Raw genomic sequence first — 17,062 nt, 5'->3', positions numbered from 1 at the left:
TTTTTTTTCTTTCTCTCTGTGTGTGTGTGTGTGTGTGTGTGTGTGTGTGTGTGTGTGTGTGTGTGTGTATTATTAAATATGTAAATAAGTATTTATTAATATTAAATGCATGTATTAAATGTAATTATAATGTAATAACAATGTGTATAGTTAAATGATACATGTATTTAATATTTTTAAATATTTAACAACACACCTATAAATACATATATAGGTTTATGCTGTTAAATATTTAAGTGTTTAAATATGTTTATACATGTTTTCATTTTAATATATGTTTATATAATTGTCATGTTTTTATGCAGATTGGTATAGAAATCTGATCACAGTTAGTTTTATATAGGCCTACTCTACATCACACTCAAAAAGAGTGAGAGACAATAAAACGACACATAGTTTGTTGTATAATAAGGTCATTTTTTTAATTAAAAAAGGATTTAATTATGTTAAAATATGTTTTTAAAGCACATTTTTGTCTCTCTCTTTTAAAAAAAAAAAAAATAATAATAAAACTAAAAAGTCCATTCCATCTTTCTCCACAGCTCCTATGTACCATAACTACAACATCAATACAAAATATCGAAATATGTGTAGCGATCAATTTCATGAACACGAACCCTCATATCCCTCAAACTGGAGCATGACATGGGCTGCATTGTTCTTTTGAATCTCACAAATCTCACAGTTTCGTTACTCCATTAAACTCTGTCTGTCTTATGATTGCTAGGACTTAGATATCGTATCCCCATTCCAAGATTCTCCTATGCGCAGGCCGGTTCCTTATTTGCCTACGAGGAGCGATGTAATAGGCAATTGCTGATATAACCCCTCTCCCGACCAAACAACATGGGCAACCAAAAGCAATCTGACTGCATATCATTGTCTGCCTATATTGAGTGTTTCCAGACACATACCTGGTGATGATGGGCAGGCATCAGAAATGATTAAGTATAGAATTGGAGAGATATGCAGAGGTCCTGGCCTTATTTGAACATACATACTTTTGCATTGATGCGCGAGGGAGGGGCTGATGACGGTGCTTTGGTATGCCACCATCTTGCCGCTCCACGCAGTTAGCAGAGAACAGCTGTTCATTTGAAGCTGCCTGCACCTTTTCTTGACCCCATTTTGTTCTGCGCGGTAGCTGAGACAGAGAAGGAATTAGTTGTATTACTGTCGCCCTGCCGCTGTGTGTGTTTCTGTGATTCCACTTGTATTCTCTCCATTACCGTGGCCCCTCTGTCTGATTAGGCACAACACACTCACTAACATGCCAAATCACTAGTGCGTACCACAGCCTAGAGCCAGGCTTTGGACATACACACTCACACATCCGCTCACGCACGCTTGAATACACACTTCCAAACCCTGCCACCTGTCAGAATCACATCCGGAATGAAAAACAGGCTATTGATGTCCATTTATCTTTGATTTGTGCGACTTTTTCAGTTCTTACATAGCCTACCAGAACTTGCGAAAAAATTATTGAGAAGAAATCTCATGCATAGATTAGAGATGGTGAGTTTGTCTTGTAAGGCAAGATGAAGACAAGAAATACTCATATGTTTGACCCGTTTGTTGTGTATTTTTCTATTGCATTTTCAATTACAAGAAATTACAAGATGTTACTGTAAAAAAAGGACGACTTTCAGCGCAACGCATGAATAAAATATCTCCAGGGGGGGAAAAAATCTATTGCCACTCTTTCTTCTATTGACTTGAAATTCAAAAGGGAGAAAATTCTGGCGAAATCACCTGCATTTCTTTTATAATATTCATTTAAACAAAGCTTTGGCTAAGTCATATTGATTGTGTTCTGATTTAAAAGTACCTGAGGCAGGGTGTCTCTAATCCGAAGGCTCTTTTAAAAATCACCTGGTCAGACAAATGGGACCTTTTAAAGGAGTATAATGTGTTCTTAAATTATTTTATTGATGGGAAGTGGGATGGCCTCCGCAGGTACCCATACAAATGTTTGGAGCACACTGTGAAAGGGTCAATTTGTGCTCCATTTTCCATTTCTTCATTATCTGCCTTTAAAGCCGTGCTGAGTAGCTCAGTAGGGCTGCAAGAAACTTCCACCCTCGTGCATTTACCACTGCCAACGTTCGCCTCCCTGTCGATTTATAAACGCTTTAATCGCCAAATCATAATTTGTAGTAAATTGTGGTTGTTGGAAATAGCAGTTTACAAGGTTTAGACATGCGAAAGTGAGACGTATACATATTATATATTTCAAAAATGAGCATAGCTAAGGACGTCTTGGATTTCTTGCTATTAGAAAATAGCTTAACTGCAGCTCTGCTCACTTGAAAGATAATTTTGCAGTTGCTTGTTCCCTAGAGACCTAGAATATACATATTACTGAGCATTAATGAGCGAGGATTCCTTATGTTTTCTGTAATTATGTGTCAATTTGCAATAAAGACAAATAACAGGGTTACTTTTGCTCCACCGTGGGTTTATTAGCAGTGAGGCCTGTATGACCCTGACATGAATGGGCTGAATAGCGTCTCCAAATGACAGGTTAAAATGCACTTCCACTTACATTTAAACTTCCATGTTGGCACTTCAATTTAATAATGCAGTCATCATTTGTAAATGACTCCTCTTTCAGAGTCCATTAAGAAGTTTGTTTCCTCTGTTGAACTGAGAGTCAATAGGTGTAATAAGGAAGTGCAGCCCATGCGACTCAGAGGATTGTGGGGGTGGGGGAGCTGATGAGAGATTGCTCTATGAACAGGCTAATTAACGTCTGCTTGCCCAGACTCGTGGTAAAGTGGCACATTTGTGCTTTAGCAGCCGTCGTTTTGTGACTGACAGGGACTTAGGTTGTAGATTAGTGGAAAAATGGGCTCTTAATTAGCTGCTAACAGTAGGTGATGCTTACAGATGGGGAATAAGTTAGTCATAATCAGTGTTAGGCCATTCGTAAGTGAATTTATTTATTATTTTTGTTGTTATTATTTTAATTCTCTCATATAGAACTGTGGAAAGCTGGAGACAATGAAGGGCACACATGCACAGACTGTAAATGCAATGATGGTTGCTTTTCTTTTCACACATATATACTGTAGATGTACACATAAAAGAATGTCTTGGTGATCATAGGCCTATTTATATATACATGCATGTATAATATACACTATATATATACTGTATGTATGTATATATTGCGTGAACATTTGGGCGGCGTTATGCAAATCTTCCCACATCGTGACGTAGACATGTGGGGGCGTGTTAGAACGAGCCGTTTTAGGTTGACTCTTAACTTTTATAAAGAATATCTCTTTGGATTTGAGACTTTAGTCTTTGCAACTTTACAGATCTTCTTTATGCACCAAGAGCTTGTAACACTCCAAAGAGAAAGGAAAAATTGAAATCGCATCATATGACCCCTTTAAATGCAAATTTGCAAGTAAGTTGCTTTTCATCACTTTAATGATAAAGGAAAGAAATTGCAAATTATATCTCCTTAATATCGCAGATGTTTCTCCTAAAGAGATAAAACAGCATACTTTTGCGTAAACTTATTATTTCTCAGATTTTTCATAAGAGACCTTGTTTTGTGTTGTTTCTTTTTTAATGAATAAAATTAAAATAACAACAACGTCTCTCTAATTTGACAAAATACCAAAGTCTGAAATCAAAATCCCATTCACTGTGGTAGGATTCCTACAATATATAACCCAATAAAAAAAATAAAACAAAGACAGAATTTAGCTGTTTGGAAAAGTTTGAGCCTCTTGCTGAGATAAAATTGCTGCGTCTCATTTCGGAGGCCGTGTCCTCCTGAGGTTGCATTTGTTGGGCACATACATCATTGAGGTGGTCTCATTTGAGAAAAGTAACCGTTAGATTGAAAAGTAAGAATGAAATTACAGTATTTTACACCTCCCAAGGAATAAAATCCAATTGTATTACCTGTACTTTTCTTGAATGAGACCATCTCAATGACGTATGCAAACAACAAATGCAATCTCCGGAGGACACAGCCTCCAAAATTAGACTCAGCTAACCACAAACTGGTAAAAGGCCTGTTTCAATTACAACAGTGATTATGAAATCTATTCAGCTGCCTCGGGTCCAAATATGAAGCCACTAAGCAAGCCTTCATGTCCCATGGCACTTTCCCATTGCCCTCGTGTGATCCTGTCAGCGTGAGGCTCAGCCAGGTTGAATGTGGAGGTCTAAGATGTTGAGTACAACATGGTCATATAGAGAAAAAGAGTGTCCCCCTGGCTCAAGCTTTTCACCGGGATGTATCCGCTGAACCGTGAAGACCCCTCCTTTCTGACCTAGACAAAAGTGGGAGTGAAGGACAAATGAGATCACAGCGCTCTGAATTAACTCACTTTGAGTGCTCACTTTGGGTAGGGTTTTCTGGGCCACAGGCTGTAGAACGCTTCAGTATAGTTTGTAGGCCAACCCAGAAGTTAGCATCATCACCCTATGTGAAATGCATCATATTACTTCAATGAGGCATATTACTGATGTAAAATGTTAAAATATCTTAAGCTTATGTTAATCACACTGACTTCAGGATGACTGAACCGAAAGTGCCAAATGCTAACTTGTTTCTGGGTTTTGTCCTACAAAAATGTCTTCCTCTTTCCTCACAGAGTTGGAGCACCATTCTGTGCTCAGAACTTTTCTGAATGTTTTAGTTTACAACAGTAACCTATTGCTGTTTGGACCTCGTTTTTGTTTCACATCATGTCCAAATTTATGGAAGTGTAGATTTGTGTATTTCTCATCAAGAGCCAATCGATTCAGACAAAATAAAAATCGATGCGCTAAAAAAAAGTTATTGATGTGGCACGATGCTCTCCATAAATGTTTGAATGCTTTATTAGTTGTAACGTTTTTCATGAGAACCTGTGCCATGCATTTTTCCTTTTCTCAGCAAGGGAGTGCTTTTAAAGCAATGACTCTGCATGGCATTGGGCGTTAGCTGAAAGAAAGGTCATTGGTCTTTGCATGGTGCTGGCTGAAAGGGCTTCCTGAGTCACCTCTGGATCACCTCTCCCTGGATTACGCGGCGCTCTGCGCCGGCAGATGAGACCCAAGACCCTTTTTCTTCTCGCTCACTTAGGGGGATCAAATGACCAGTGAGAACTCAATTAGCAACATGTCTCCCTCGATGGGAGTCGATGTCGGGCGCTCGCCCTTGTGATGCAAAGTGAGGCGCCGAGTGAGGTCGAGCTTTGATTTGCTTATTTGGGATTGACTCGTACAATTACAGGGTGATAAAGGCTTTTGACCGGGAGCAGGGACGTGGCTCGGGTTTGTTGACTGTACTCTGTGTCTGGGTTAACTGAAGCTGAATGGACATAGGAGGCTGGTTAAGCACTGCTTATTGAGTCACTCGTAGGACCCCATGAGACCTCAGAAACAACAATGGCAGAATTAATGGGTAAAGCGCAATGAGAATGTCAACGCGACGGGGAGCGTGCTCAGAGCAGAGTCGGCTCTTAAGGTGATTGTGTTGCCAAACGCCCGTGTTGGATCTTTTGCATTTGTTTGTGTGTTTGAAAGCATCTGTTTTGTTGTTTTGGTGTGAAGTCAAATGCCCTTTATTTGATTTGACTCTAAACAGTTGCACAGGAAGCAGTCAAAGTATATGCAGTCATGCACTGTATAGGTATATGCATATATTAACACTATCAAGCCTACTGTATCACATTTGATACACATTTCTAAGGCCTTTAAATTATCAGTATAATCAAAACATTGATGAAAAACCTGTTGTACACAATTTACTACATGCCTTTTGTTGTCGGATTGATAGTTTACATGTTTTTAGCAAGTAAAAGGCCTTGTAGTATATTTCTAAAAATGTCCCCCTTCAGGTTGTGATACACATATCTTTTTGCTGTTATTATTATAAGAATAAAAGTAAGCATTTAAATATCATCTTATTGGGAGATATCAGACTGACAACTGATATTTGTATGCATTTTGTGTAAGTAATACATTATACTGTTAGGCTATGAAGATCTCATTGATTTGTGTTGTAAATGTAAAGCTGTAATGTAAATCTAAAACTATCAGAATTTCATCTTACATTTTGGCCATTCAAATATCAGCAACTGCATCAAATTGTATACTGTTCAGTTTGGGCCTCTGAGGTGTTTTTTTGCCTCCTGGAGTGTGAGCTCCATATTTTCTTATAAAATATGAGCCATAAAAGCATGATGTATCAAATATGATACTGAAAAAAAGCACATATGCAGAGTTTCTTTATTTTGTCTAAAGGTTAAATAAACTGTTCCATTTAAAAAAAAAAAAGGTTTGCATGGTAAAGTAATTCAAATAGACTTAAATAGACTTAAATTTAGTTTCTGAAAGGTATAAATCCAAAAATAAGAATTCTGTCATCATATACTCATCTCGTCTTATTGTGAATGATGCATCTGTGTTATTCTATGGAATAAAAATGTTTGTCTTTGTAATATTTAATTCAAATATAATTACTTGCTTTTCCTCTGAAACAACTTTTATTTTCTGCTGAGGTCACTTAGACCATGCAGTTAATTGAAATAGGCTAAACAATAACCAAATAGCTATTTGGGCATTTAGCATTCTGTATGTAACAAGTGAATTGGTATGTAACAAGTTGATTTAATCAAGTCATAGTGTGTGTGTATACAGTATATATAATTTTTTTGAAAGGTGTTGACCTAATTGGTTCAGCAGGCCTACACGAACTCCTGAGATGTCCATTTGCGAGATGATTCCATAACACTCTGCCTCTCTCCAGAGCTGAAAACTTGGCAGACTCCGGAGAACTTCTGAGGAGAACCATCCATCAGTCATAGTTAGGTCTAATGATGTGTCCATTTTGACACTTCAGAATCAGTCACAGCAAATTGCTCTGTCGGGAGGGAAAACATTGAGAGAGATAGCCTCACCCTGATATAATTTGCCGCTGCAAATGACAAAACAGAGCAGGGAATAATATGTGAAGTCAAGTTTAGTGAGAGAGAAAATGGAAAAATTTAGGGTTGTGAGGCACCTTAATGGATATCCTTGCAGCTAGATGAAAATGGGCTCGAGTAATGTGTCCTTAATGTGAGCCAGCCGGGTTTCTCGGAGTGTATCAAGAGAAAGGTGCCCTGTCATTTCAGCTAGCAATCACTTAATGGGGACGGTAAATCTCAACAAAATGGACATGCACTGTGCTATTTCTGGCTTCAGGAGATGGAGTGAGTGATTGGCTCTGGTGAAAAGGAAAAAAAATCAAAACATTTGAGGGGAAAAGTAACTTGAAAAAAAACAAAGAGGAGGACGCAAAGAGCAAAAAAAGCAATCTCTTCCGTCTAGGGTCTGTGTGCTGTTTGTGTTTTGCAAAAGTGCAGAGACAGTGACAGGAATTTCAATTATCTGATTACGGCAAAATGAAAAGACATAAATGTTGTGATTTCTGCTGTCTTTCATAGATCAATCTAATGTGTGCTCACATTGAAAATCTAGCAAAATGGAAGAGGCAAAGTGAGGCAGCGTCTCTTCAAATCATGCAATTAAAATGACAAATTAGTTTCTTGATATATTCATCTAAGTGTTTAAGTGGAAGGGTTTTATTCCATACTCAGTGCTGTGGAGAAGGGATGGGAGGGAGAATCGTCCGCATGCTCTTTTGATTAAGGCAGCCGCTTAAATGCCAGGAAAATGTTGAAAGCACTTGCCATACAAATTAGCCAACCGAAGGCTGCGAAATGAAATTCTAAAGAGTTGATTTAGGCATTTAGGGGGATGCGCCTGGCAGCTTAAAGGATTCAAAGACATTCTCAGGCAGTGTGCATTATGTTGAAGCGGTCAGGGCTGAACACTGGTTTGTGTTTTCTACCATTGTGAAAGGGCAAGCTACTGAAAGAGAGACACTGGAAACACAAATTATTTCAATATCCTTTTGACCCAAGAGTAACCGGAGTATGCATCTATATCTATCTATCTATCTATCTATCTATCTATCTGTCTATCTGTCTATCTGTCTATCTGTCTATCTATCTATCTATCTATCTATCCATCCATCCAAACAGTTCATCAGTCCTATGTCTGTCTGACTGTCTGTGCATTTGTCTGTCCATTTATTTAGCATTTATATCCAGTCTATATCTATCTGTCTATACATGCTGTTTTTTACAGTAAAGACAGCAGTAAAAATAAATCCATACAATTTGATAGGACTGGGCTTGATTTTAACATTAGTGGCATTGCGTTTTTACCATATGTCATGCAACTGCATGTAACTGGCCCACAAAGGTACCAAGGTTCCTCTGAAGGTCTATTAGGATTATTCTTTATTTCCGTGCATCCACAGAGTAGCTAGACATTTGCTATCATTAATGTTTGCTTTAATACACGTGTCATAACAAATTCATCCTCTGAAAAGCCAGCTGCATGCGAGAAAGAAATGCTTCACTCTCACTGAGACATATTGTCCACTTTGATAGCTCAGAATGATATCAAATGCCCCTCTGCTGCCTCAGTTGAAATGGAACCAAATAGGCGGTGGTCTATAAAAATGAAGTTAGACGTAAGTATGGCACTCACATCTTTGAAAAAACCCTTTCCTGTTGCATTTTGTAGTCGTCAATTGGTCCGAGCAACTTGCTCTAATGCAGGTAATGGATCCACTGTGGTCCTTTCATCTTCGGGACCATGTGCGGGAGATGGGAGAGGAACCCTTCTGGAGGAGAAAACAACTCTAACACACATAAGGGCGAGGGAAAGCAAAGCTAAGCTTATTCTCAATAGGGCGGTTGTAAGTTTGACTCAAATGCTGAGGAAATCAAAGGTGTTTTAGCATATTGTGTAAATCTGTGAAGCAAACAGAAGAATGAATAATGGTTTGGTTATTCATATTTCATTTATAATACCTGAGTATATGACATTTACATTTATTCATTTAACAGTTGCTTTTATAGCAGCTTACAGAACGAGGCTGTTGTTAATTGTATTTCATTTGACCACTTTAATTAGATAGTGAAGAACTCCACAAACTTGCACTGTGGATGTTTTTAAAAGCTTTGCATGGAAATCCTCTAGTATAACGTGAAATTGGAAATTGATATCAAACAGAGCAGACTTTCATATGTCTAGATTGTAGCAGAACATGAAAACACACAATAAAATAGAAATTTTGTTTTGAAAATTGAATTGTTCCATGCTAGGCCCAACAGCAATCCAGATTTTCCGCTCGGCCTCTTCCCAACTATAGGCCGGTTAGCGGCGCCCATGTTTTTAGTCTGTCTGTAGGTGCAGAATGTACAGCTTCATGGGAGGAGGGCTGTTTTGTGCAGGAGTGGGCAATATATTCCTGATTGTTTCCACAGCAACAGATTATTGGATGCAGTACCGTCATTCAAACAACTACATGCATCAGGGTCTGTGGAGATACTGCATGCCCGGAAAATGCTTCACACACACCGACAGCATTGGTGAGATTTACGGTCCAACAGAGCGGCAAGAAATTTTGATTGAATTTTTTTAATGGAATTTAACATAAACATACATTGGTTGCAGCAAATGTGCATTTGATTTTGTGCTTTAAAGTTGACGTTGTTCCCTAGATCTTAATATTTTATTTTAGTTTTAACAGTCATGTATGTTCAAATGAGCTGGTGATTACATGACCTTTGACCTTCTGACATCTATGTGCATGTGTATGTGTGTTCATAGCATACTGGGATGCTACACGAGCGTTCATGATCTTGTCTCTGTTGGCCTGCTTCATTGGCATCATCATCGGTATTATGGCCTTCATCCACTACTCTGACAGGTTTGATAAAACCTTTGCTGCAGGCATTCTGTTCTTCATCTCATGTAAGTTGCCTTTCTTCTTGTTTTATATAACCTTTAAGTATGACAACTTTTTTACAACTAGTGTTTACAACTAGTTGTTGCATGTAATCATAGAGAAATAAAAATGTTACTTATTTTGCGGATGGTGTTATTGTATTGCTTTGCTTTTGTTATTGTGTTAAGTAAAGTAACCTGCAATTTGTGGAACATGGAATTTGTAATGTAGTGTTAAAAGAACAATTACAATAGTAAATAGTATTTAATAATTGTATTACAATTAAAGATTAATATTTAACAATAAAAATATTTAAAATCATTTAATTATTAATTATTATTATTATTTTAGTTTAGTTTAATACTGCTTCTTTCCTTTTTCTCCATAAGGCTTTTTTGTGTTTCTGGCCATGGCTGTGTACACTGGAGTTACAATAAATTACTATGGTAAACGCTATGGTAACTGGAGGTTCTCCTGGTCTTACATCATTGGCTGGGTGTCTGTTGTGCTCACTTTCTTTTCAGGTAATGACAGTTTTAGAGTCTGAAAACAGCACCTCTAAATGATCTGCCTTATTCTTTTGCATTTTTACATTCATTTTAAATGTAGTGTACTTATGCATGATCAACTGATATAGGTCTATTTTTGTCTATTTTTAAAGTTACTTTCTGTAGAAACACAGCCTTATTAAGAGAGGTAAATTAGAGGTAAACACAAATGGTTTTTGACTTCATTTATTAATTAATGTGGTTGTTTTTGTTTTTCTTTAGGAATTTTCTACATGTGTGCATACCGGATGCATGAATGCCCCAGAATGTCAAATCCTCACTAGAAAACTGGGCTTTATTATCAGAAGTATTGGAAGCCACTTCAGTATCAAACACCATTAGGTCATGAAAATAAAAACAAAGTAAAATTTTAATAAAGAATCATAGATAGTATAACAATGTGTGAACACTTACAATCTTTATTTCTGTCTATATTATAAAAAAAAGTGTACAAAACAATTGGCGGAGAATCTGAACATGACGAAAAAGAGTCAAAATAATGTTTTTCTCTTTGTTTTGCCTTCATTATTTTTTTCTCTGCCTTTCATTCAGTCATTCTTTCTATGAAATAAAGTGGTTCTGACACAATTTCAATCCAAAAAAAAAAAAAACATTGATGCTATCAAAAATATATGAGGTTTTTTTTTTATACTTTTTAAGATACATAAGGACTTGGCATTACACACTAAGCTGGTCGAGCATGTAAACTGCTCTCAGTGTAAGGAGCGCGAGCTAATGCCACAAGCCTCTTACAGAAACGCACCACTTAGGTGTGACGCAGTGGCGTGCTGTCTCCCAATTTCACTTGATTAAATGGCTATTAAAAGCTGCTTAACTTCCTCTGGGTGCGGATTCTATCGACTTCTCAAGTAAAGGCGATTCCATCACCATTAGTACATTTACTTTCGCGTTTTGCCATAAAAGCAACTTGTTACCATGATTCGTAGCAGTGTGGAGCGCAGGTGCCCCAGTTAATAAAAGGTTTCAATTACAGTGCTCCAAAATCACATTAAATCGCTGAATAAACAGACGACATGTGACAGGTAGGCCTGTTTTGTTGAATTCAGGTAAAGCTTTAGCAAATTTGCATATAATCTTAACGAAATAATTTTCTTAAACGATGTTTTTTTTATCATGTTTGCCAGTAAAACATACCTGAACATCGTTGAAAAAAATATTAATTTACTTAGAATCAAAATTGCATAAAAAGTTATTTTTGCATAATAATAATTGCATTAAGGTTATTTTTTCTTGCCCCATTAGCACGTTTGAGCATAAACCCCACTAAATAATGTTAGTTGTAAGCTTTTTAACTGATTTTATAGGTATAGCCTACGTATAAAGTAGGTTACTTTACAAATATACTACAAACTAATAATTCTGAAAAGATAATTGCATGCCTTCAGGAGTGACAGAGATAGGCTACTCATTAAATGACTCCAAACTCATTAAAACTGAGAAACTCTGTGATATTCTGTAATTTAGATGGTCTTCAGTTTTCGTGAAATACACCAACACTACTAATGAAGCCATGTCTCACATTTGCAGGAATACTGTATTTTCATGACCAATTGAATCCAGTAATTAATTTGTTCTAACTCATCTGATCAAATGGAAATCCTGCGGTCGAGGATTACTACTTCCGCTCTAACATCCAACCTAATTACCTAATAGCATTGCTGCAAGACTTCTGCCAATAATGAAACACTTTTACCATTAGCCCCCGTGATTGCAGATGTGATGACAACACGATATCAACAAATTACCGCTCCATCAGTTGAGACGGAACTGAAGCACACTTGTATCCTCGCAGATTTCAATATCTACAATTAAATCCTATTTCACTGAAGCCCTGTTGCCCTGTACCGTCATATGAAATAATAAAAAATTATACCAAATAGCCTACATGTTCCCTCACCAATAAATGAAAAAGAAAACAGTGAAACATCAAGAAATGAGAATCAGAGACGTTTAGAAAAGATCGTTTTACTTTTTCCTAATTGGTTATTTTACGTTATTTAAACATGTTCTCGTTATTACAGCAATCAGAGTTAAATACGGAGCTACCCTTAGATGTTTAGATAGGCTATTTTTTGTGGTAGGCTATTATTATAGCAGAAGTGTATAGGCTAGTAACCATGTTGTTGTTGTTTTTTGTTTTTTTTGGCAGATTAATTACCATAGTTTTACTACAAATACATGGTGAAACTTTGGTTACTGTAGCAAATGGTTAATTCGTGGTTACCTTGGTTTAACTATATTACCATGTTTTTTTGTTTTTTTTTTAGTAAAACTAAGAATAATTTTCGTAAAGGTAACGGTCGTAACTGAAAGCGAAGCGGTAGGCTATTATAAAATTTAAAATGTATATAACATTGGGTTAAATTCACACATAATTAGTTGTTTTGTATGGTTATCTCAAGTTGTTGTTTTTTTTTTAGTAACGATCCTGCAGGTAGGTTTAAATACAGAACTCGCGATAAACATTTAGTCTAGATTGTTAGCATTTGTGACTGACTGAAGCTGCGGCTTATTTGTAACCCATCTTAAAATGTATAACAGTTTTTTTTTTTATTCCAGCCACAATAATTTGTTGTTGTGTTGGGTTATTAGCTACACATTTTTGAGGTAAGAATCCAACAAACGGAGTTAAATACAGAACTCGCGAAGACGAATGTCACTTTAACGCTGGTAACCGAAGCTTCAGCTGGATTGTAACAGGTGCTTCAGCGTGCGGTGCATTATTTTGAATTCTTTAAACGCTGTCAACCCTTTGTTCAGAATCTTGACGGGTCCACACGCCTTTTAAGCCAGTGTACAGTGAAAGTGCAGGCTTATATCGGAGTGACTGTTGCGGGGACAGGGCTCTTGTAGCGAGGCTTTTTCAGCACCACGGGGAGCGACCCTGCCGCTCCTCCAGCCGCCTGCATAATTAATTCGTAAAGAAGTCGCTCAATCCTCCGCCCAGCCGTCACGCCATTGGTTGAGTGCTACTCTACTTCCTGATTTGCTGCTGTCAGTCTAGATCCAAATAGACTGACCAAATAAATAGTAATGTACCTGTACCAGCGTGCACAGGTTGCCAACGAGACTACGTTCCAGCTTTTAAGGTCCTGAAGACTGGGACCAACTGAGTGATTTTGTTTGCGACACAGGCATCAAAAGCCCCACGGATTGTCCGTTTTTTGTTTTGTTTTTTTGTTTTGTTTTTTTTTTACGTTTTGAGATGAATCTGAACTACATTTCTCCGGTCCCCCAGATGCCGGCTCAAAGGTCAACGTCGTTCTTCATTGAAGATATTTTACTACATAAACCTAAACCTTTGCGAGAGGTGTTTCCCTCGCCCTTTTCAAACTCTCTTGCCTCCCGGATGCCTTTTATAGAGTATGGATATCCACTCATGCCTACACCGATACTGGCTCCTCATCCGCATCATCCCCTACACAAACCTGAACACCATCCATACTTTTTCACCTCCGGTAAGTAGCCAACCCTAAAGTCAGGCCTTTACGTGAAGAAATTTGTGCAATTTATATGCATTTAATGGATGTATGCTTACAAAGTGGCGTATTTTTTTGTCTTTGTGGCTATTAATGGAAGATATCAAACAGGCCTACGTTATTCCAGTTAATATTTTAGAAATCATTCCATAAACAACCTTAATATGGGTAAATTGGTACAGTGGAAATAATATGCTGCAAATGTGATAGCCTATGATGTCAATTAACCTAAAATTTGCTTCGTGTGGTCAGTCAAGTTAAGTCAAAATATTATTTAATATTGTTCCATCATTGTGACTATATTGCACGACTGTATTTTTAAGGGTTAGAATTTGTAAATTATCCTTAGTAACCACTTTTTAGCGTGATCTTCATAGAGCATCTCTTGGTAATAATAATAATAATAATAAACTATCGACTATCTGTAACTGGGCCTACTTCATGCTTTATTTTTATTTTTATTAAAATCACCTGTAAATTAAAACAGCATCTGTATTTTTTTCTAATCGATTTTATTATTTACGGAAAACAAAACAAAATAAAACAATCAGCTAGATTAAAACAAGAAATGTTTTTCTTCTGACTTGTACATGTTTTTCGCTTCTCGTTTTGAATTCACCTGCGCTGTTCATTTTAAAACGCGACTGAAATATAAACATGGAAAGTTTTCTGCAAGGCTGCAAGCTTAATCTAAATTCGAACAAAATGTAGGCTATTAATGATTACCATTATGTTTCCATTGCAAAAGGAATGCAGATGCCTGCGTTATTTCAGCATCATCCCGAATTACCAGGGAAGCACTGCAGACGCAGAAAGGCCAGAACAGTGTTCTCAGACTCACAGTTATCCGGACTCGAGAAAAGGTTCGAGATCCAGAGATATCTGTCCACACCTGAGCGCGTGGAGCTGGCTACGGCGCTCAGTCTATCGGAAACACAGGTAATACCGCTAAATATTGTTGAAGAACTTAGATAACATTTTTAAGATCTTACATGTGTTAACAAACCTTTTATGAAAACGAATCAGGAGTTCACAAAGGCTTATCATTCGTTTGCCTTGCGCAGGTAAAGACGTGGTTTCAAAACCGGAGGATGAAGCATAAAAAACAACTGAGGAAAACACAAGACGACCAGAAAAACCCAAATGATGCAGACAGATCGCTGGAGAACACGAGCGAGAGCGAAATGCACGAGAAAAATACAGACGGTAAAAACGGCATGAGTCCGGACAGATACACGCTGGACGACAATGAAGATGATGTCGATATTGAAGATGACATTTGCTCTCCTGAACATTTACTCTAGTATTATCACCCCATGAACAAAAATGTACATATGAATTACAGTCATTTAGATAGGAAATTAATATAGTATAAAATATCGTTTTGTTTTGTTTTTGAGAGCATTGGTCTAATGTTATACTGTTCAAGCGCTTAAGGAAATTCTGGACAGCTGAAGGACTTTAAATGATAGGTGTCTATTCCACATTATTATTATTATTATTATTATAGTCATGGCTTTGTGTCTGACGACTCTGACCATTTTTGTATATGTGGAATGAATGATAGTAATGTACTGACAGTCTGTAAATAGATTTATGATGTACTTGATAAATAATAATTCGAGAGATGTAACAATTTTCATTACAATTGAAGTGTAACATTTGACATTTTCAGCACTTTCGCGGGACGATGATATTGGTTGGCATGTTGTGGACTGAGATATTTATGAACTCAAAAACTGTGACCTGTCATTTGTTGAAACAAATCATGTATATAAACAAATGTACATTGAGTGAATTATCTAAGACGATTCTTAAACGAGCTGCGTCTTTTTTGTGCTTTGAAAGCTTATGAATTCATCATTTCCTCAAATTCATGAAAGCTGCGGGTTATCACAATTTCGAACATTGTTAAAGAAACGAATAATAGTCCCGATTATTACATAACAACAGTATTAACACTAACAATATAGAAGTAATATTAGACTAAATAATAATAAATAGAAATCACATGGAAAAATCTATTGATTTGTCAATAAAAACTAGTACTTGCATCATAGCTACAGATGCACGAATGCTTGAGAATGCATGATTTAGCTCTGCTCCTTGTTTGTCATTTTCCCCCTATTCTTCTTCACTACAACAAACTGGATAAATAGCCTATAAATAAATGGGACTAACTGGATAAATATAAATAAATGGGACTAACTCACTTTAAGGATTAGAATATGAGAATCAGGAATATTAGAATCAAACCTTAGCCTATTCTGAAATCAACCGTGCAGCAAAGATCGGAGTCTGAATGTATGAGCATATTTTCGAAATCGGATGGGTGGAAAATATTATTTATGTGGGAATGGCGTGAGAATATTGGAATTGTTTTTGGACAATCGATAGACACCAATTTGTCTTTTTTAAACTCACATTGTATATATTACTGACTATTACATTATTCCTATGCCATATGTCTATGTTAAATTCAGTTATATAATAGCCTACCTACTGACTCACTTGGCCATTGTTCTGTTAGTGCCGTTTTAGTTTTACCCGACTTACAAAAAGACTTGGCCTGTATTTTATTAGTCTAATAACGGTGTAGTTATTGCAGCTTAGTTAGTTTCAGGGTGAGAATTACTCGATAACTTTTACGCATGTTTGAACGGAATTACCATCAGTAGGGCCTAATTTTTTACCTTTTAGAGTTCCTAGCAAACAATTGTTTTACAAACGGTTTATGTGTTATATTTCTGATGTGTAAATCTATAATAACGTGATAAAAATAAGGCAACAGTAGCCTACTTTTTTTAGGTAGCTACCGTCCGATACAGAGCGAGTGCGCAGCCGTTGTTATGGTTACCATCTATCAAGCGACGATTTCTGTTCTGTTAGCGCACTCTGAAAACTGGTCAACTTTTGTTGTTACTGAAACGTTATTTGAAAACCCTGTTGACACGTGTATATACTTACATAGCTTCAACCTTTTCTGACTTCCGGTGAGAGGGTTTAGTTCATAACTGGAGGCCATAGTCTACTTCACAGCGGTTTTAATAAAATGTAATAAGACTCGTCTAAAAGCATCTTTTGCGACGCACAGGTGTCCTAAAAATAACGATTTTTTGTTATTGGGAAATAATTCTAAACCTGACATTTTTTTAATCAAATATTAATGTTAGCATGCATGTAGCAAGGAGTAGCTCGCATTCATTTGCGGC

General features: G+C 36.9%; 2 protein-coding genes across 2 annotated transcripts; both read left to right on the top strand.

Moving 5' to 3' along the window:
* The first annotated feature begins 9,254 nt into the window (after window positions 1–9,254).
* Window positions 9,255–10,843, top strand: lim2.1 (lens intrinsic membrane protein 2.1). Its single transcript, XM_016493607.1, has 4 exons — window positions 9,255–9,443; window positions 9,685–9,828; window positions 10,192–10,326; window positions 10,573–10,843. Exons 1-4 carry the CDS (start codon window positions 9,269–9,271, stop codon window positions 10,632–10,634), a joined length of 516 nt encoding a protein of 171 aa, XP_016349093.1. The 5' UTR covers window positions 9,255–9,268; the 3' UTR covers window positions 10,635–10,843.
* Window positions 10,844–13,576: 2,733 nt separating this feature from the next.
* On the top strand, window positions 13,577–15,160 carry bsx (brain-specific homeobox). The gene is made up of 3 exons (XM_016493606.1): window positions 13,577–13,829; window positions 14,599–14,789; window positions 14,915–15,160. Exons 1-3 carry the CDS (start codon window positions 13,577–13,579, stop codon window positions 15,152–15,154), a joined length of 684 nt encoding a protein of 227 aa, XP_016349092.1. The 3' UTR covers window positions 15,155–15,160.
* Window positions 15,161–17,062: the final 1,902 nt, after the last annotated feature.

This window comes from Sinocyclocheilus anshuiensis, unplaced genomic scaffold (assembly GCF_001515605.1).
Source record: "Sinocyclocheilus anshuiensis isolate Anshui unplaced genomic scaffold, SAMN03320099.WGS_v1.1 scaffold694, whole genome shotgun sequence".
Taxonomy (NCBI): Eukaryota; Metazoa; Chordata; class Actinopteri; order Cypriniformes; family Cyprinidae; genus Sinocyclocheilus; species Sinocyclocheilus anshuiensis.
This window is presented reverse-complemented; position numbering and strand designations above follow the sequence as displayed.